Source organism: Tachypleus tridentatus, chromosome 10 (assembly GCF_004210375.1).
Source record: "Tachypleus tridentatus isolate NWPU-2018 chromosome 10, ASM421037v1, whole genome shotgun sequence".
Taxonomy (NCBI): Eukaryota; Metazoa; Arthropoda; class Merostomata; order Xiphosura; family Limulidae; genus Tachypleus; species Tachypleus tridentatus.
Window position 1 is genome coordinate 71,146,717 of NC_134834.1, and position 23,300 is coordinate 71,170,016.

Genomic DNA, 23,300 nt, shown 5'->3' on the forward strand with positions numbered 1-23,300 from the left:
TGTTTTTTAAGAAAGTTATTCAAATCTTAAACCAACATTTTTTTTTACTTTACCATTTCAGTGACTGCAGCTCAACATCACTATAATGATGGTGAAATGTAAAGTCACTGAAACATTATTAAAATAATCTTCTTTGATCTTCTTCAATTCAATATGAGTTTGAAATTTTTTACTATGATTAGAAAGTAGTAAACTTTAAGAATTTTAAAAGGAAATTTACTTTTTCTATGACAGTGAGAGGGTTAATGACTATACTACACAAATGATACCTGTTACAAATATGTCTATTATTCTTGAGGGACTTTAGTATTAGAAAATGCCATTACTGGAAAAAAAAAAAAAAAAAAAAAAGAATTGTGAAGTACAGTGGGTTTTCATTGTTATCATGTAGGTAACTGCCAGAGATGGCCGACCAGTTATTATCTGTGAGAAAGGGGATGAAGAGACCAAGAAACATGCCTATAATACACTTGAGGTGCCTCACACTGTTGATTGTCTTCAGGGAATCCTTACTGTTATTCCCTTGCAACTTCTATCATACCACATTGCTGTACTCAGAGGATGTAATGTATGTGTTTAACTTTTTTTTTTCATATTAAAGATGCATTTACAATAAAACAGCTAAAATAGCAGGATTTGGAGTAACTTATATTAGCTTAACATATTATAATTGCTGCTAGGTTTACTTTATGCAGAAGTGTGAATGTATTACATTGCACTTAAATAACTCTTGACAAGGAAGTTGTTCAGTGTATTCTCAAGACGACTGTTTGGATATTGAAACTTTAATTAAAATAAAGTACAGAACAGTGTTAACCTGAAGATGACCTAAGAAGGTCGAAATGTTGATCTGTACTTTATTTTAATTAAAGTTTTAATACCCATACCAACTGTCTTGAGAATATATATATTTACTTAAGGTGCTTTTCTCATCATCACAAAGTTATTCAGTATTTGATTTTTTTTTTATTTATTTCTAGGTTGACTGTCCGAGAAATTTGGCAAAGTCTGTGACTGTTGAGTAAACTGAAAACTTACTGCACAATTTTACAGTTCTGTCTATACATGATACAGATGATTTATACATGCATAAATTTATATATAAATATGTAATTGGAGAGGAATTTCTTTTCTTTTTCTCCTGTTCTTGTACAGTTTTTGGGTATAAATTACTCAAAAAAAATTAAATTTTATACGATTTTTGTAACTTGAGGCTTCTTCTAAGTGTTCCAGTTATGTCCAACTGCATCTCATGATTTACTTTTAATATGCTGTAGAAATACATTCTGTAGGTTTTGAAGTGTCAGCATATAAAATTAAGATATTGTCAATGCTTTGCTCTAAGTTTTACACATTTATTAATAGAAAAAGATTTAAGCTGTTATAGGAGTTGATAGTGAATACATATATATATATATATAACAAAGGATATTGTTTGATCAATTTGATTAAAAAAATATATGTAAATGCATAGAGATATGCTATGAGGTTAAAGATTAAACAGTAAGAACAACGACATATTTGTTATGCACTAACTGAACTTTCTAGAAATCTTGTTTTGTTAATACTAAACTTTTTCTGAAGATAGTTGATTATAATGAAGCCTCCTGTAACAAATGTTTACAATAAAGAACTATTTTTTGCTTAAATCTTGTATTTTGATACTCTTTGGTTGCATTAGAGATGGTAATAAATGTTCAACATAAACCAAAACTTTCTTATATCTAAATAATTGGAAAGCATATACAACGATAACATATTTTTATTTCAAAATGCATCAAACACCACACAAAGGAGAACTCATAGGAATCACAATTGGGTTACGACAGTAGGATAGAATGCTCCTAACCCGTATTAGGTTGTAAGTCATGAAATATTATTTTGATTTGTTTTTTTTTAAACTGTAAATAGTCATTCTTAATTACTGAACTTAGATAGAATTTTGTAAGACATACTTTATTATTCTGTACAAACTGGTAGGAAATGAAGTTGCCACTTCTTGTCATATATCATGATTCTGAAGTGGATATAGCAATTCATAGTTTAATCAGTTCATGCTAACTCAAGACTCAGGTAATAGCTTCATGAATTATTGGGCTTGGTATATGTATATATATATATATATACATGAATAATTTGCTTTTACACAACATTTCCAAATCTTGGTATTCTGGCAATCAAATTAATGTTTTTCTTTTTACAAAACTTAAAACAATAACCATGATTGCACGTATTGAAGTAAGGCTAGTTTTATAGATCAACAAGTTGTAACGTTTTCCAATATAAACCCACTACAGTTCCAAAGTAAAGTCTAAATTATGTTAATTCTGTGGCCATGTCACGATCTTCTATAGAGAGCCATTCAACATAGTATTGCTAATTTGATGTCAAAGTTACAAACCATTTATTTTATTCTGCACTGTTCATTTAGCAACAGTTTATGGTAAAGGAAAGGAGAATAAATACAAGAAAAAACTATGTAGGGATACTGAGGAAACCCCTATAGAATTGCAATTTGGAGATTCCAGAGGTTACAGAAATTCAAACTGTGCAATGGGCAAAAGTATTTTTATTCTTTGCATGAACATCACCTTGCACTACATCTTGTCTGAGTCAGACTGACATCCTCACTTCTTGAGTCAAAATACTTATGTAACACATCTGAGTTTTTTGTGTACAACAAACTTGCACATTTCGTGTACATGTACATAATAAATCCTAAATTATAGTTAACATTCCTTCTCCAATACAAAGTTGGTTCAGTTGACCACCTCCATCTACATGTGATTAATAAAAGCAGATTTGAAATTATTGTTTTGCAAAAGAGGCCCTTAAGTAATACTTTCATACCATCAGGATCATTTCTGCCTTTTTTAACTAGGCTTTCTAAACTAATCATGGATTAAACTTTAATTATTAAGAACTAATTTTTTTTGCTACAGCCTTTTTTTTCATATCATTTATCTTGTATTTAACTTTTGACATTAGAAAACGTATTACAGCGATCAAACACTGTTCTGCTGAACTTCCTAAACATAGTTTTTCTTTAAACTCAATGGCAGAAATAAGAAATAATTTGATGCACTTTATAAATCAACTTTTAACAAATAACTAGTTTTTATTAGATTTGATCAAGTCCATAATCTGATCATTATTAGTACAATGTGAGGGGGAAAAGTTCATTAAATAAATTCTCTGCTAATACTAGAGATGCTAAGTTCCCAAGATACTTACTTAAAACTAAAATGAAGGTGAATATAAACAGATCTATTGGATCACCAATCAAGGATGTTTTTTTACTTGTTAAAAATACACAAAAGAAAGTCCACTAAGACATAGTTTCATTTCAGGAACTTAAAATTAAAAGTTTTCTAGATTTTAGCAAAGTTTAAAAAGAAGTATCTCCAGTAAGGCCAATAATGATTTCCCTGTGAGCATTAATAACTTCCTCAGTGACAAGTACCAGATGGTCAAACTTATAATACTAGATGAAATAAAAATTACAGGTTACTGTGGCAATATAGGGACAAGACATAGGTTGCAATTTTATACAAACAATACAGTTGGAATATAAAAGTCTGATGTTTGTTTTCATTCCTGATTTGAAACTAAGCTATAACATCTTTAATGTGCTTTAAAGTCCTGAAACAACTAATAAGTAGCTGTGAATTTTAACACATTAGTTTCTTATACATCCTAATCAAATGAGTAAATTATCTATATTTTTCTGATCCTCTAATTTGTATTTACAGATATTTAATAATATGATTTTAATCTGTACATAATACCAGTCAGTGCTTAAACGTTACAAGATGATGATACTTTTTGAAAACTATACTACAATTAAAGCTTCTAAACACAACAGCTGGAGTAAACTTTGAATGTGATTTCTACACCTAACCACAGATTAAGTTATCACTTTGGTATGTTTCTACAGATTAAATTTAATAAAACGTTTGGTTATAAGTTTGTAGTTTTCACTGCACAAATTATACTTTCTGCAGCTGAACAACAGTCTTGTTCATGTCATTATGTCTTCGTATGTACACTGTTTCAAAACATATTGTGAAAATGAAAATATATATATATATATAGTGTCCAAACCAAAAGCAGCATTCCTTTAAACAAAAACATTGACACCAAAACTTAAATTCCAGTCTGTCCAGAATTTCAACAGTTACATAACATAATTGCAGTATTCAATAAAGTATCATACAGTCAGTATTTCAACTACCAGTATTTATCAAGAATTCAACCAGCTGCATTCTTTAAAACATTGGAAGACAGTTAAACCAATTGTGTTGTTTAAAACAATATACATTTGAATATTTGTACAGAACGACACAAATTGATATCTGCACTGTGTTTCCTAACTTTAAACTAAAAAGAAGTCAGCTTGTTAACAGCATCAACTGCCAACTCTTTGGCCTTGTACAGATATCAGGGAGCAACTAGAAACTCTTTTAATGAAATTTCTTTATTTTAAATTGTTTATATGAGGAAAATATGATAAATGTTTAAATACTTTGGTACATTAAACTTATTAAATTTCCTATTGATAAAACCATTCTCTATAACAAACAGTAACCTTTCAAAAACTTATTTTATCTTGATGCAATTTGAACTTCTGTCATAAATAGAAAAATTCAAATAGGTGATAGAGTTAATGTGAAATGTAACAAATAACTTCTAATAATACTTAAGTTCCTTATATTACAATTTCCTTTATATGCAAAAGATTTCTATTTTTAAAAAAATCTGTTTTTAAAACTACTATATAAAATGAGATAATAATAATACAAACATTTCTAACCTAAAATTAAAGCTGGTGATACAAATTAATGTAAACTAGATAATAAAAATATAATTAATTCTATATTATACAAAATAATTATTTTGTTTGTATATGTTTATAAAAAAAATCAAATCTTTTGAGCTAATTCATTCTTTAATGATATTACAAGTAACAATACTTACAACATGAAGTTGATATATTATTATTATTATTGTAATATTACAACATATTGGGTAGATACTTTTTGTGACCTTATAGAAAGAAAGTTGTGTTATATTAAGGTCAAGTGGTATATATTAAATGACTGATGGTTTTTAACAAGCAATGAAACCTTACATACGTCTTTAACTGTCAACACCACCTACTTTGAATACTCTAATAAATATTCACTATACCTAAGATTTTCATTTGTACCTACTTTTTCTCTTTTATTCAATTTTACTGTTGCCCATTGTTTGTTATGATTTTCAAACTATCTGCTGTTCTTTATGTCTGACCAACACTGTTTATAGATAACATCAAGTTTTCTTGTATACAGATTTACCCCAACACACAACACAACTTTAGGTTAGATGAGTCATAATGAGTACAGACAGTTGTACAATACTCAAGGTATGAATTAGATAAAATTTTAACTTGCACAGTTTTAAGACTATGTAAGAAAGAGCAACATAAAATAAATATAAAAGTTTGCCTTCTACAATGATCTTTTAAAGGTTATTTCCTTTCCTGATAACTTTCAGCAATGTTTTGAAGAAACAATGATGCCCATAAACCGACTATATTTCTAATCTCAACAATATGTGAGATTGCTATTTAGAAGTAACAACTTCCACCTTTCACTTGGGTAAGTACTTAAGAAACTTCATGTTTACACAAAGAATGGATGAAAGCTACTTGCTAACTTCAGTCTATATACAACTAAGCCCAAATGATTCAAGTGTTTGATACATAAATGTGTCATCTATATACTTTAGTCACTATACAAGATTTGTGTTTCCTTCCTAATTTCATGAAAGATCATCTTCAAGCCACTGTAAGATGGGAAGTCACAGTTGAGTAAGAAGTTTAGATAAGGCAATGCTAGAAGAGACATAAAAATCTTCAAGACATTTTTGTGCTTATGGATCAACAGGTGAGTAGTGCCTTCCTTTATTGTGACCAAGACACTTTGCAGAGTTTTACTGTGTAACTTGACAGTGAAAATATTTCTGGAGAATGTACTCATAAGAAAGTCACAGACATTCCTTCAAAAAGTTTTGATATTTAAAATCCACAAAAATGTTTTGCAGTTATTATTTTATCATTACTGAAAAACTGACCAAAATGGTTAGACAGTACACTGATAGTTTCTTGGCAAATAAAGGCTAAATCTTGATAGTATTTCTTTGTAATGCTGTGAATAGGTGCATAATATAACCTATGAATCACTAACATAGCTTATAATAGCACGAACAATTAAAACTTACAGCATACCACAGATCGATGGTGAAATCAATGAAAGATGGAATTTTCAGGAATTGTTGAAGTCTGTTTCAAACAACCACAGGATAACCTTTCAGTTCCTTGCCCTCAATTATCATTAGCTATGAAAAAATAAATTTTGAAAGATGAGTGAAAACATTTTACATATTGAGAAATAAGAATCACAATAATGAATTACTGTAAATAATGAATAATAAATTAGGCATATCGATTTAGGACACAATATGGTGGAAAAAAAACAAACAAACACATATATACTATATATGCATCATCATTATAAGAACCCTAACTGATTTCTTTGGTTTTTCTGACACAAGCTGTGTTGATGAGCCTTAACCAGGGAAAACTGATGTCCATACCATTAAATTTGGGGAATCGAGGAATTCATTAGGCCTGTACAACACAGTTATTTCCAATTTTAATTTCGGTGAAAATAAATCTACATTACAATTGTTAAATGATTGGCTTGCTGTATAATATTAAATAATAAATTAGACACAATGACATGATATCATTCACCTACCTATGCTGATTTAGATTACTATATGATTAATTAAAAAGGACTGAAAGCCACCATAAATATTACAGTCAACCAGACAATCTGTGTACTATTGAAAACCAAATAAATTAATCATACAGTTGTGGAAGTTCACACTGTTGAATATAATGCAAGTTTTGCACAAGTTAATACAGACAACAATAGAATCACCTACACAATTGTACAACATTATGCTGATGAGAATACAAGTAGTTATACAATTACACAAGTTTATATTGACGTAAATACAGTCACAAAGGAATTGCAAAAACACAAATGTTCTCATGCACTAAAATGTATCTACTGACTTAACTATTTCGAGGCTATTTGTAGGTGACAAAATCCCAGTTCACATGCACATTAATACAAAAATTATGATACAAAAAGTGATAGAATGTTTTTCCAACTGAGAAGAAAGGTAAAATGTCAACCATCTCTCAATGCATTGGGCATACAATCATGGATTTAGGCAGCGATGTTAAATCTTTGGTGCTTTGCCAGCAACAGTTACCACTTCCTAAAATGTATACTTTAGTGCAGCAGTTGCTATAAAAAGCTATATGCAGAAATTTAAAGTCTTTTTTTTTTTTTAGGCTGAGTTTTTTATTTCATAAAAATAAACATATGAATGAGAAAGAGCAAAGATAATAATTCAGTGTCATGTACAAGTATGTAACTGAAACAGAACTGATGAAAATTTGAAATGATACCAATTCACTTAAGGTATTTGAAATTTAATATTAATAATACAAACTGCTTTAACTTGGAATGCTTCCAATTATATGTAAAAAATGTTAATCTTACTTATCTCGTCATGAACGTTTCACACAAACTAACTGTAAATATATTGGTTCAAAGCATTTGTTTGTTTATTTGCTGATAAGCACAATGGACTAATTGGTCTGTTGAAACAAAATTTTTGTTGTTATACCTCTTTATTTTTACTGCTAAGCCACTGTGACTAGTTCAAAGTATTTAACAAGTTTAAAAGAAAAACTGTTCAATGAAACAGTCAACAGTACAACAGATGTGTCTGAACACACAAATGTAGCTCTTGAAAACTTGAGATGCTTAGTGTAAATAAGTACAGCAAGAACACCTTAGAAAATCCTTTAACAAAAATCTGACACGAAAACTGTCAGTGTGAGAAACATGACATTGGATCTAAAAATAGCCTTTAAGAACTATATAATATAATAAATCTACACTCAAATTTAAACTGGATCGATTATTTGTATTAAGCATCAAGCTGCAGAAAGGGCTATCTGTGCTCTGTCCACCATGGGTGTCAAAACTTGATTTCTAACAATCCAAAGCTGTGACACTGTGGATCAAAGTGAATTGAACTGCGACAGACTGTAAATAACTAACCTTTTTATTTATGTAAATATGAAATAAGCTGATTAAAGGTTTGGCAGCTATAAATAAAATAGGTACGTGTAACTTACAGCTGTAGTAAACAAAGCAATGTGATTTTTTTCATACAATTATTAAATGAACAGGTTTCTTACAAAGTTTTCTTGCCTTAGTTTGCAAAAATGGTGGCATTTTGAACCTTGTGAATCTTTCAGAATGAATTCCAAAATGTAATTCATCTTAAAATTCAAGTCAGAAGCAGTTATTTGTTATGAAATAAGATACACAGTATATACCAGCATTGGTAATTTATAGAACAGTAAAATAATTGTAGCAAAACTAATGAAAATAAAAACAACATAGTAACATTTATCTACATTTTTTTTTAAAGATTTCAATGTCATTACATTAAAGAAGGAAACTAACAAAATAAAAATACCATTAACATAATACTGCCTTCAATATGAATAACACTGTTATCTCAAAAGCATGAACCATACTGAGGTTCACAACACACACATCTTTAAAGAATAGTCTGATTGTGATATATATTGCCATAAAAAATTATTTTATTGTGAAACATTGTAACATATTTTCAAAGAATCATCTTAATGTGATACATTAAACATGATCATTTTCAAATAATTATCTCACTGTGATATATCAAATGTCTCTCAGAAGAATTATTTTATTTTTACACATTAGACATGTTTCTTGAATTAATTACCTCAATTATTTCTGGATTTTTACAAAACTGAGAAAAATTCAAGGACTTTTTAATATTTTTCAAAGGGTAAACCTATGTTCTAAGAATATGAGAATACTACACTAAATACATTCTGTTGTTACTGTACATGTATATACAGTTAAGCATTTGTTTGTTTGTAGTTAAGCACAAAGCTGCACAAAGGGTTATCTGTACTCTGCCCACCACAGGTATTGCAAACCTGTTTCTAGCATTGTAAGTCTGCAGACATCACCATGTGTTACTGGAGGGGATGAAGTTAAGGAGTTTTGAAATTAGATATTTTATCACATCATTTAAGATGTCATTACAAGTATACGAGCAAAATGCAGTCTGCAATATCTATGCTGTAATAGCTAATATAATGGTTAAGATATATGTTCAGCTTTATTTAACACACTATGAATTCAACTGCAATGAATGGGTTTAACTTTCAGCTTTACATAGTATATTTTAAGTTGTTTCTACACTTTTTATGGAAAAGTCTATAGCTAACTTTTTGAAATACTCTAAGATTACTATTATTTATTGTGAAATGAGACACACACTATAATCCAATCTTTCTCAAACAATGGGTTGGAACCCCATGGCAGTTGTGAGCTGTCTGTGCTGAGGCAAGAATTTATTTAAATAAATTACATTGCCATGTTTTATTCATCCTTGTAGAGCTAATGAGATATTTCAACAACCAAAGTGTTGATCAAGAGGTTATCTGTAGAATCCAGGTGAGAAATAATGGTGTAAATAATACAAATAAAAGGTAACAAATGAAGCAGTACAAATTATGATTCATGGTTCATCCTTATCTCACAATGGTTAACATATCAGACTATGAGTCCAAAGATTTGTGGTTCACATCCTATTGCGTGCACTATGAGGCTATGAATACATTATGAGAGTAATAGTCCAGTATTTTCCTTCAGTTATAGTAGCCCAACAATAGACGGTGAGTGCTATTGACTAACTGCCTTCCCTCTAACCTATCAATTTAAAATTGAATGGCTAGCACAGAAACCACTGTGTAGCTTTTCACAAGTATCTGAAGCTAGCAACTCATAATTTTATAATTTCGTTTTGATAAAAACAATGGTTGAAGGAAAACAAGATTTTGTCTTATTTAGCCACATAATGTATAATTCTTTCCTTTTTGACTGGTCATTCATAAGCAATGGTAAGTTTTAAATGCTTACTGTTGCTCATTACACCTGCAATGTAACATGCCCCTCAGGAGAAAATGGGTGTCTTTACACACAAGTTGCTGAATTTTAAAATTTCAATCCAGAAACTCCCAAACAGAGCGATTTTGGAAGTATCTTTTTGAGATAAGTTTTCATTTGTTAACTGATAAATTTTAAAGTGAAATACAACATCTGTAAAACTCTATACTAGCTAGTATTAAGGTCTGCTTGCTGGGAGTAAATTCAGCATATATCAATAACTCCATGTTCTCAGCACCATTAATTATGTAATTGCCAAACTTTTAAATTTCTGCTATCACCTATCGCCATTTTATATTTAACTTTTAGCTGAGATATCAACTACTTCCTCTGCAGTTCGGTAAGGAAGGTTGAAGCATCACAATTGTCAAGATGACTCAAGATGTGCCCTTGAAATTTTTACTCTAACATATGTACTTACTTTAAATGTCAATGTACTGGCAAATAAAAGACACTGTTTATAGTAAAATTCCAGCTTGTGAAGTTCTTTTTAAACCTTTACTGCATGTACAGTTAAATCATTTAAAATCTAAACGTCTCTGCATTGACGTTTTTATTTTTTCCAGTTTAGTTTATTTTTCATAAAATTCTGTCCTGTAGACATAAAACTTCATAATACACTCTCACTCAAATGTTTCTGCTGCTGTTTCAGCGGATTTGTTAGATGAAGTTTCCTGACTGTGGATGTCTGAACAAAACACTTATTGAGACACTCATCTTTTTGATGGTTTTACATTTTACTAATTCTACACTGCAGTGGTTATTAGCTTAGCTTGCATTCCATTATTCAGAAATTGAACAAACAGAGAATGTTGCCATTCCTATTTTAAACTAATTTAAATGGAAAATAAGGTGCAAGTCCATTGTTTATAAAGTAAGGGGTTTTCAATTTTCTAGAGACAATCCTACAGTACTCTTCTGAAAACATCAAAGTGGACAAATGAAAATTCTGCTCGGATATTTTGTCAGAACAATGTAACAGAACACAATGCAATGCCAATGCAATCTCTGTAGTCCATAATGCAATGGTTTTAAGCTCATAATTGAGGATCTGTGGACTGCTCTTCATTATTTATCTAAAGTGACTGGGTTTTGTTACTATTAACCAGTGTTGTATGCTTATGTGATTATGAAGCAGCTGATCATGTTTTCACACATACTATGATAATATCAAAAGCTTTCACAGATATACCATCTGCTCCTTTACTATATTCACAATAATTCATAAGTTCACAATAAATACTAATAAAACAATTTCAGACTTAATTGTTAACTTCTTCTATACATGTTATACTTTCTTTTATCTCTAATACTTCTTCACAAATACAAACTCAAGTTTCACAAAACTAAAAGAACTGGCTGACAGAAATAGACAAACTGACTAACCAAACTCATGAAGTTGATAATAAATTGTTTATGTATTCCATCCTACCTCTCTCTTTTTTTAATATGTCTACATTATTTCCTGAACTTTCAGAAATGATCCTGTCATTAAGCCATCTCTATCATATGATGTAAGTTTCCTCAAGGTAAGAAATAATAACAACATATGAATTCAAATCATAGCCTACAACACTGATTCTTTAACTCAGGGAAGATGAAGTATTCTTATCCTCAATACATTATCTCCTTTGTTATCAATGGCTGATTCATTATAGTATTGGAGATAATGTCCTTATTTTTCACGTTTATAGGTATTTCTTTTTTGTCATCCTTTGGGACCAGTTTTTATTTTTTAGAGATTTTTGCCTGTAGTTTCTGATAATATATCTCCTTTAAGATATAACTAAAATAACATCCTCTGCAGTTTCCTTCTTTAATTATAAGAAATAGTTATCTAATTAAAGGTTTTTCTATTCTATTCCTGGCAAAATACCATTTTAAATTCAAATTCAAATAGCTTCTCTCCTAAAGTGTACTTCTTACATTCCAAGCAAACAGTCATCTAACTAATCCTTGAGTTTTTTAGGCCTCCGTCACAGAGAGGTTATGTTTCTATACCATTTTATTTCATAATTCTTGGCTGGAGAATTGGGGAAATAAATGGCAGATGGGTTTGAATTATAATAAATGCAAGATAATGCATGTGGGTTATCATAATTTGAATTATAAGTATAATTTAGATGGGAATAACCTTAACAGTGTTATTATGAAGGAAAGGGGGTATTGGTGTAATAATCAGTCTCTAAAGCCATCCATGCAGTGTGGTGTCGCTTGTGACAGAGTAAAAAGGAGTTTGGGTTGCATCTACTAAATTATTGAATATAAGTCTAAAGAGGTTATAATTTCATTGTACAAATCAGTAGTTAGGCAACATTTGAAATACTGTGTTCAATCTTGGGTTCCTTACGTTAAGAAAGGCGTTGTTGGAAATGGTTCAGAGAGGGGATCCTAGAATGATGCCTGAGATGGAAGAGTTGTCATATGAGGAAATAGGGATCTGAGTAAAGTGTTAAAGATTGTAAAGGGTACTGATATGCTGATACATCATTTTTTTATACTTAACAGTGAGAGTAGTGGGATTACGAGACAAAATATACCTTTTTAAAGGGTAGGAGTCATTATAATCTAAGGCAGTTTCGTTTTTCTAACAGTATGGTTGGCCTTTAAAGTGGGTTAGTTTCATATGTTGTGGAAGCAGTAAATTTAAGTTAGTTTATGAAAAAGATTAATACGTACATGAATGGTAAGAGCTGGCTTAAGATTTTTTTAGTTTAGAGAATGGAACAGCCAAGATGGACAAATAAGTCCCATATTTTTATAAACATTATGCTATGTTATTTATCTACAACTTGAACTGATTAAGCTCCATCACCAACATGAAAGGTTTCTTCACTACTTTGTTTTAGCCTAATTTGTAGAATCTCACCCATTACCAAATCTATGAATTGGTCACATGCCAATGAAGCCATCTACTTATGTGAAGTATTTCAATAAGATAACTTGGCTAGACCTTCTACATTTTCAGCAATTTCAGATAAGCCTAATCCTTCCTCCTTAATCTGCTCTTAAATTTTGCATTAGAAACTTCATTCAATGTGACACTCCAAATCTGTAAGACAAGGCAATTACTAATGTTTGATAATTGCTTAATGTTGTTAAAATCAACAAGATTAATAGTTTACAGTAGTCCGTCCTAGATATAAACGATCTATCTGCCATGATAAAAAAGTCACATCTGACAGGAAGTTGTTATTCATAGGATCAATAACCAGATAATGTGAATGATAAAACTCAACTGTGACAGTCACCACTGTTAAGGTTTGAGCATAATGGTTTACATACTATATAAGTAACCTGATGATGTAGCAAAATGGTATAATAATACTTATGATGAATACCATTTCAATAAAAATAACTTAATTTTTTTTATTTTTGTTTTATATAAAACTAGTATATAGCCCATCAAAAATGACAGGGCAAGTACTACCACTGCATATATTCTAATATCACAATTCACGGTTAACTGAAATTTAAAACATTTGAAAAATCATGCTTGACCAACAAAGAAAAATGCAGTTGAGGAAATCAAACATTAATAAAGATCATTCATGAAATGAATCTATGGTGTATTCAAAGAATAATTATTGGTAAAAACCAATTACATTAATAACTTCTAATACATGGAAAAGCCAATGCATTTTGGCAACACTGGATTTTATGTCATATTGCTTAACAACAAAAGTATGACCTAATATTGTTGTTAGTCTATGTATTTAAAGTATAAAGTGAAATATTTAGACAACAAAAATAAAAAATGGAATCTTCACTGATGACAGAGGTTTGTTTTTGTTAAAAATTGTTAGTGATATAACAAAAATAGCTTAACTCAGAAATGATCTAAGTTTAAAACTGAATCGATATTTTTACTTTCATTATAAACGTTATGCACTTGGCTCCAGGCTAGTGATCCCATACTACATCTTTAGTTTAGGCTTATTATACTAATATTCACTACCATTGTAAGGTTTCATGGCTCTCTTGCATCCACATCACTTATGGATCCTTATGGCCACACAGTAAAGGAACTACTCTACATGAATAAATGCATTTTGGCTTTTATGACCCTTACTATTTTGAGAAATGAAGCTTGATTTGATACAAATTGGCTTTTATATAATTTAGATTACTTATCTTGGATCATCTTTCCAAAAACGGGAATGTTCTTAGCTCTGGCATCACAGAACTAATTAAACATTAGTTTGTTAAGTTTATGATTTGCATTTTTATGCACCTTGGGGACTTTCAGGTTCAAACTAGAGCTGATTCCCATAACTATGATTTTAACTTTACCAACAACAGCTTTTTGAATCTGAATTTTGCCAACCTGTATTTCAGCAGAAATATGAACAAATTTGACACCCTTTTCTGCTGTTATGATGACTTCAACCTTTTCTTGAAGTGTGAGATGTTTAAGTTTTCACTTTTTTAAGACCGAACTAATAATCGTTTAAAAATGTAAGTGACTTATTCTTCACATAAAATTTGAAAAATATTCCAGCCTTTGTATTCATTTTTATTGTATAATGTGGCATCTAATCACTCACTCTTGTAAATATAACTACAACTGAATCATCACCAATTCAGATTATAGTACATACATGTATATATAAAATCAAATAAATGAAAACACAACATATTTATACTTTTTTATTTAAATGTAGAATAATTGCTATAGAGGGGTGGTTATCTGACCTTTTGACCAAAAAGCAATCAGTTGTCAAGAAATCATTCATGGAGAATCTGATCAATGTAAAATCATTCTGCAAACAGAAAAAAATTGTGTCTAAAAAGAAGTTGTTATTGGGAGTGGTCGTATTCACCAGGGCCTACTGTACTGTTCACTTTTGGTGTTATTTCAATCTGAGCCTGATATTCCTCCCATTGATAACTTTCCATCATAGTCTATTAGATTTTTTTGAGTGGGCAATAATGTTGAACTGGCTTACTACACTCTGTAATTTGAGATTGTGATAAATAGAAAAGTCTGGAAGGTTTTGCAGTTACAGGCAGCATAAGGAATGGAATCAGGTATAACCAGACTGGTTTTTCTATTGCATACTGCATAAATAATGATATTTTAAATTGAAATTATGGAATGGATATAAAGAGAAGCATGATTGGTTTGATTTTAAACTTACCATTTCAATTTTTGATACTTTATCTCCGAGTTCTTGTGATTTTGTTTTACTTCATTTTTAAAGTAATCTTTCTATGTTTTATTGATGTTCTTTCGTAACTCAATTTTGTTATTATACTCTTTCTGTACTTCCTTTTTTAAATTTGTTATTTCATACATTTTCTACAGTTTTATCTTGTCTTTAATCAAATTAAACGTTTTTGTAGTTCTTTTGCAAATTTTTGTTTCATTCTTGTAATTCATCTCTTAGTTCTCATCTCTTACATCTAATTTTATCTCTCTCTTTATTTTCTTTCTTGAACTTTTTCTTGTTTGTGGTCACTTTTTTCCTATTTTTTAAAAACAATTGTCTTTTTTTCCTTCTTTATCTTGTTTCAACTGTTTTATCAATTCCAAATAATCTTTATTTAAGCATATATAATCATCTTAAAGTTCAGTTGATATTCCATTTTATTTTCAACAAAATAATCTCTTTTCTAACATCAGTGTTGCAATGGTTTCTACTGCTGGGCAGATTTCTTTGGATTATTTGGAAAAAAGAATGCATAAAAATGGTAAAATCATTTTATTTCTTTAAGTATAAGTTATACAAGATGACTTACAGAGAGGCCTAAGTTCACAATAGGTGCTAATACAACAATTTCACTTACTTGTAACTTCTCATGTGAAGGGTACTATCTTGGATCCCTAGTTGTTGTTGTTGTTTTGTTTTTTAGTAATTACAACTCTAAATTTATAAAACTGAAATGACTCACTAACTGGCTGATAGAAAAAAAATTCAGTAATACAATATTAAGTAACCTACCTATTCTAGCCTAACTTGCTTTCTAATCCTTTAAGGATGACACTTTTTAAAATCCCTTTCTTCATTAGTCACCAAGTTATGTTCAAAATTGAATTAAATAACATTACAGTTAATGTATGTCAATGAAATTAGCATTATAATTTAAAGTTTTATGTTATCTAAGTTTTAATTTCTTTGTTTCAAAAGAGATTTTTAAAGAGATACTTCAATTTTGTTGTCACATGGTGCACAGGCTATGTAGAATCTCAGTTTTTACACTCAATATCTTGAATTAGATAACGCAAGTCATACAGATATATGTCCAAACAATAAGTATGCTTACCTGGCATATTGACAGATATGTTTTAAAGTTTACTGAATGCATTAAAAACAAATAATAAATTATACAAACCCCTACCAGGTGCCATTCCTCAACTTCTATACATAAGGTCTAAGGTTTAAAAGCTAACATGTACTTACTAGACATGTTTATAGTCATTAGAAAGAGCTCATTTTATAATATAATCCAACAATGGTTATTTTGAAATATGCACCACGTTGTCATCATTGTCTAGTATTGATGGCTCCTTCATTCATAGTAGCACTTTCGTTGTTTCTTGTGTTTAGACTAATACATAAATTGTATTCAGGTTTTACATTTATATTTTGTTCACTTACCCATTATTTGTGTTTTAAAATTGATATATGAAAGGTTTTATAAACTTATAAAATAATGAAAGCTTCAGGTTGCTCAGCAAGGTTTAGATTACCAAACAAGTAAAAAAAAATGTTTTATTTGAGGGTGAAGTATTCTGCCACTCATACTGTAGTTTTTATGAAACTACATACTTTTAAAAAAGCTCTTCTCAAATTTCCATTAGTTTCATTTTTGGAAAGAAATTTCATTAGTCTCATGTAACCTATTAGCAATGTTTGTAGATCATTTTGATATATTTAAAATAGTTCAAATTGTTCTACACTTTCAAGAAGGTTCAAGTTATTAAGCCACACTCTTCCAGACAGAAATACTGCCAACAATAAGATTTGATTATATTTACTCATAATACAAGTTATTTTCTCGCCAATAGATGTTAAATTTATAGTTATCCAACATTATTGTAGTTTTTAAGGAAAACATTTTTACAAGAAGTAGCATGCACACAATAAAGTATACAAAAAAGGGCTTTAAGAGGAAAATTTTCTATGTAATTTTGCAATAGATCATTGAAAAATAATTTCAACAGCCTGTTTAATCTTAAAAAAAACACATTTTTTAATTCTCTAAAATATTTCATACACCTTTTCCAGAGCTTTAAAAGAAATTTAATAATTTTCAACACCTTGAATGTTTTACTCAAAAAAATTTCAAGTACCTTTTTCACATTTTAAGAATCCTTGTGAATTATGTTTACTATGACTCACAAAAAGAATGGTTGCATAATGAGACTAAAACATGCCTCTTATATGATTTTATACATAAAAGGATTTATATAAGAGTGATGATGGTGTGACATGTTAAATATGTCTTTCAAAAGAATGATCATGTTATACATTACATATTGTTCATGAAAAAGTATAAAAGTAAAAATGAGATATATACACAAGTGAAGTATTTTAAACATTAGATTCTTCTCACTTTTCCAACAGCTATCAATGTTATCTCAGTAGGGAATGTTCCTACATCATATATATATATATATATAAACTTTCCACAGTAGCAATAGAAATAGTTTTATTCAAATAATCCTTAAACACAATGAAATAGATCATTATTGTTACCCAGAAGAGTGACAGGTAAGAAACTTATGAGAAATGTGAAATAAAAAAAGGTGTTAAAGAACAAAAATATATTCAAAACACTATAGTGAAGTAAATATACATTCACCACCCACACTGGACTTGATAGTTCTGGAAACATATAAAAAATACTTCTCTGCTAACTGGACAGGAGGGAGAGTGGAGAGGTGCAATTTGATCAAACACTGAATGAACTTGATGACAGATTCAAAGGTATACAGAGCTAGTCTGTCATTTCCATAGTTAGATAATTAGCCTTGAATTAAAAGGTTATATATGAAGTTTAAGTTACAAAATTAAAAAAGTGAAAATGCACCTTGCCTTTATAGTAATTTATATTACATATTAAAATAAGCATGGTGCTTTATGCTGGGTGGAATGAGAAGGGATTTCATCCCATTTCTTTTCAGGTGGGCCCAAAACTTTTTAGTAGACTTGGAACTGCCGCAGTATTTCTACAGTTGTCAAAAACTACACCAAATATCGTCCTTTTCAGTCTTGTACTAGTATGGGTGACAAGATGCAACACAAAGTTACAATGAAACAAAGTGCAATCCACAGAGTTACACAAGGTTTCTCTTTCCATTCTCCATAAACGGTAAAACTCACTCATTCACCAACCTGAACATTAGTCGACACTGTAAGCTTCTCAAAAGAGAAAGGTTCAACAGATGATGCAACGAATATTTATGACGGCAAGGTAATGGAAACAGAAACTATTTTTTTTTATCTTGCATGAAAGTGAGGCAGGAATGAGACAAATTAGTGCATGAATAGATAAAATGAACCCTTTCATTATGGGTTCAGTTGTTGTGAAAAGTTTGTAACCACAAAATAACTATTAATTTCCTTGAAGCAACTTTTAATAAGGTATAAACATCTTCATAGAGGTTGGCAAGCTTTCAGTAAATATTACAAGTCTTTTGTACACAAAAAAATTAGGTTTATTTAATTATATATGTAAAAAACGGCTGGTATGGATAGAGAGAGCACTATGTGGAGGAGCAAACACCTTTTCGACCTTCTTCGGTCATTGTCAGGTTCACAAAGAAAGAAAGAGGTAACTGACCGATAGCTGACCACATGTTTGAAGGAGGTTGTGTAATTGAGTGTAGGAATGTGGTCTGCTATCGGTCAGTTACTTCTTTCTTTCTTTGTGAACCTGATGTTGACCGAAGAAGGTCGAAACGTTGTTCACTCCTCTACGTAGAGCTTTCTTTACTCATACCAGCCACTTTTACACATATAATTTTATTTACAAGTGGATTTTCTTATCATCACGGATTAGATTTATTTAAACTAGTATTTTTATTAAAAATGTTCATGAATATATTGATGCTTTGTTACTTCGAGTGCAAGGCAATTTTCATGTTAAGAATAAAATTATTTTCTTCATTTGAAAATGTCAAATTTCATATGCAAAATATCTAAAGCCTCCTAAATAAATACCAGACGTTTTTACCGATATTCATCAACTTGGTTCGTCCTCCACTTTAACTTTTTAAGCCATGTTGGAAAACAACCAATTACATGTTGAATACATCTTTTGTCCTGTCACTTTGGCTAAAAAAAAGGATAAGATAATATCATCATTACAAATTTAGCTAAACAATTATAAAAAGTTAGTTGTTATTTTAGGCTTAAACATGTTGGCCTAATATAAACTTATACACAAACAAATTGGGCTCTTTTTCTTTCATTTTACAAATTCAAAAATTTAATAACTGTCCAAACAATTTTTTGAGCTTCAGAAATTTCACAAATCAACTCACTTTTGTTTTTACTTCACTTCAAGCACTGCTAATAACAATATAAATAAAAAAACTAATAATATTTCACACCACAGAAAATCTGACCGTATACACTTCACAATTCTGAGTTGAAGTAACTATCATTAAGCATTATTAGTGTATATTTTCCATCACATATCTTCATTGGCCACCTTTATAAGTAGAAATTATAACTACTTACATAGTTTTTCTTGATAGGTTTTGTGAGAAACGTCCATGTAAAATGTAGGTATTAATACACAATGATTGTTAGTTGGCAAGTGCCTAGTAATTTTGTCAACTTGCCACTTAATTTAATTTTCATTGATATTTGTTGTCAGTTGAAAAATCTGATTAAAAAAACATGAAATATACATTTCCTTATATAAACACACACACACACCTATATATATATACACTGCTGGCCTGCTGGCCAAAAGACCATAGTGAAACGAAGCGTTAGTCGGTAAACACGTAACGAAATTTAGTCATTTCTGTTCAAGCATTAGCGTTGTCAACATCTAGTGACATTTCCTGTGTTACATTGGGTAAAAACATGGCAAAGGCTAAAGAATTGACAGAGTTTGAACGTGGCAGAATTGTCGAGCTGCAAAGGCAAGGTCTCTCTCAACGTGCCATCGCTGATGAGATTGGGCTAATGCAAATTTTTTAAAAGACCCTGAAGGATACGGAACGAGAATTTCAAGTGGTCGACCAAAAAAAAATTCGCTGGCGTTGAACAGGAGGATTCGACGAATTGTCCGGCGAGACATCAGCCGATCGTCGAACAAGATTAAGACCCTTACGGATGCAGAATGCAGCTCAAGAACAATAAGATGGCATCTACGTGAGAAAGGCTTTAAAAACAGTAAACGTCTTCAAAGGCCACGCCTTTTTCCACACCACGAAATAGCTCGGTTAAACTTTGCTCAGAAGCACCAAACATGGGATGTAGAAAAGTGGAAGAATGTTTTGTTCTCTGATGAGAAAAAATTTAATCTGGATGGTACAGATGGCTTCCAACATTACTGGCACAATAAGGATATCCCACCAGAGACATTTTCTACACGACACAGTGGAGGAGGTTCCATCATGATCTAGGGTGCTTTCTCCTTCCATGGAACAATGGAGTTTCAGGTTATACAAGGGTGTCAAACAGCAGCTGCCTACATTGGCATGTTGGAGAGAACATCCTCATTGACTGAAGGCCCTCGCTTGTGTGGAAATGACTGGATCTTTCAGCAGGACAACGCTGCAATCCACAATGCCCGCAGGACAAAGGACTTTTTCATGGCAAATAACGTGATTCTTTTGGACCATCCAGCGTGTTCGCCCGAACTAAACCCCATTGAAAATGTTTGGGGGTGGATGGCAAGGGAAAGCTATGGAAATGGACGTCAATTCCCAACAGTGCATGATTTTCGTGAAGCCATCTTCACCACTTGTAATAACATTCCAGCCAGCCTTCTGCAAACACTTATATCGACCATGTCAAAGCAAATGTTTGAAGTTATTCGCAATGACGGCCGTGCAACTCACTGAGACCTCTTATTTGGCGTTTCCTACCCTGTTTAGGACTTCTTTTTGGTATGGTCTTAAACTTTCGACCAGCTAGTATTTAGGCTAATTTCATAGAGTTCACATTTTCCCTATTAAATGCTAAAAAAAAAAAATTTTACTTTCCCTTTTCTTATTTCATCTTTTGAAGCTCTACTCAAATGAGTGGTTGAGTCTAACAACGCAAAATGCACATTTTTTCTTTATGTTCATTGGCCTTAATATTTTGGCCAGCAGTGTATATATATATATTTCAATTTCTGAGAAGCTAAATTTTAAGAGTCCAATGCCATTGTAAGTGAAAACTGTGCAATCAGATATCTATGTTCATGTAAGAGCACTTAGCATGATTCAGTACTCTAATTTTAATATTTGTTTTGTTCATTTATTACCTTATATTGTCTGACCTTTTGCTATTTTAGTAATTAATCAGGAACTAATATTCACAAAATTTGATAACTCCCTTCATTTTAATTTTAGGACATAAAAATGTCTCTCTTCTTAATTTCCCATATCTTCTGAAGAAACCAAAAACAATAGAGATAGAGAACATTAAATCGTAGCGTAATGGCATTGTATGGTCATTGCTAGTTCTGGATTCTTATATTCTATTAAGTTTGTTGAAAGGGAATATCGCTTGATACTGAATGGCTACAATTACAGAGAATTTGTTTGTTAACTTATTACAATCACAAATCAATCTTTATTCCTCTAATGACCAATATAAATAAGAATACAAAGAAAGAATTTTAAAAGTAGAAAACATATTTAAATTTAATGATTTATAAAAATCACAATGGAAGTTCTCTGTTCTCAAATTCTTTAAACATATTTTCCTGAATTTGAATATTTAAAAAAAAACGTTTTTTTTACTCTGTTAAAATAGTCTAAGTATTTTCTAGTAAGAGTATCATGTTAGGTATTCAGAAGACTGTTGGTACGGGTATTAAAATTTCAATTAAAACAAAGTACAGAACAACGTTTCGACCTTCTTAGATCATCTTTAGGTTAACAAAGAGGATTTCAAACTGACTATTGCCATGCACACGTCTTGGGAATGAGAGTGTAAATGGATATAAGACTGCAGGGAGAGTTGCAGTTCGATGTTAGATTATTTATTAGTTATAAAGGTGAACCTTTATATGGGTTCAATTTTGTTTTACGTTGTTGTATTTGTAGAGCTTCTTTGATTTTGCATTTGTTTATATTTGTCCCTCCTTTATGTCTGGGTATTTTCTATAGTTATGTTTTGCTTGTTTAATTTGCAATGTTCGAAAATGTGTGAAGGTATTACTTTTTTTTTTTTTAATGTTCCTTGAATCTGGTTTCCATTTTTCTGTTTGTTTCTCTAATAAAGAAGTTGTGGTAGCTGTTGCATTGTATTTTATACCGTATTACTTCGAATTTAAGAGACACCTGTTTTCCATTTTTCCGAACTGAAAATTAGGGCGCGTCTTAAATTCGAGGCATTTTTTGTCACTCTTCGAAAGTCTCGAAAACATCATTATTTTCCTCGAATAACAAAAAACTTTTGAAAAAAATCCTGCATTAACAAACAAATTTGACTATTTTAAAAAGATGTAGCTTAGAAAGACAAAAAAAAAAAACAACACATGCACAAAACGTCAAATTTGCTTTTGTCAGCGTCTCTTGCTGGGTATCACCGTCCTCAGTCTTTGTCTGACCTTCCTGTTGTCCACACACTATTTTATTGTGTGTTTTATTTTTATTGCGTTTATTTACCCATGGAAAAGCGTTTTAACTGACTAATTCAAATCAAAATGTTATTGAAAATAATAAAATGATAATCTAAATTTTAGTATTATAATTATTACAAAGTAAAACCACACTTGTAAAATAATTTTAATCTTCCCCTCATTTCACTGTACTGAAAATCAGATGTACACAAGCATGTTTTACCATGACCATTAAGTGAATCAGGGTTCAAAGTAAAGCTGCCCTCAGTTAATAAGCAAAATAAGCATTTGCTCAGGGCAGCAAAACATAGGGGGATAAAAAAATGAAACAGTAATAAGGAAATACAAAAAACAAAAGATCAGTTTCAACAAAGTGAAAAAGAGAAATAAATATCATGAAAAAAGGAACACTAATTAAAG

At 30.6% G+C, this 23,300-nt stretch overlaps 1 protein-coding gene and 1 long non-coding RNA gene across 7 annotated transcripts in view; one reads left to right on the forward strand and one right to left on the reverse strand.

The window, feature by feature from the left end:
- The window catches only part of LOC143229533 (glutamine--fructose-6-phosphate aminotransferase [isomerizing] 2-like), a 45,521-nt gene extending 43,872 nt beyond the window's left edge, over positions 1-1,649 (forward strand). For all 4 annotated transcript variants that reach the window (XM_076462007.1, XM_076462010.1, XM_076462008.1 and 1 more), the window contains 2 exons: positions 392-568; positions 981-1,649. In XM_076462007.1, coding sequence (XP_076318122.1) covers positions 392-568; positions 981-1,025 — 222 coding nt within the window. In that variant the 3' untranslated portion in view covers positions 1,026-1,649. The remainder of the gene's footprint in view (positions 1-391; positions 569-980) is intronic.
- A 120-nt stretch (positions 1,650-1,769) lies between these two features.
- LOC143229537 (uncharacterized) lies at positions 1,770-23,300 on the reverse strand. Of its 3 annotated transcripts, none has more exons than XR_013015926.1 (4): positions 19,829-23,300; positions 19,320-19,420; positions 6,265-6,381; positions 1,770-2,777 (listed from the first exon to the last, which is right to left on the reverse strand). It is a non-coding gene; the product is annotated as an uncharacterized LOC143229537 (long non-coding RNA). The 3 variants fall into 3 exon arrangements; XR_013015927.1 differs by lacking the exon at positions 19,829-23,300 and adding an exon at positions 19,630-19,819 and having other exon boundaries at positions 6,272-6,381; XR_013015925.1 differs by lacking the exon at positions 19,829-23,300 and adding an exon at positions 19,630-19,819.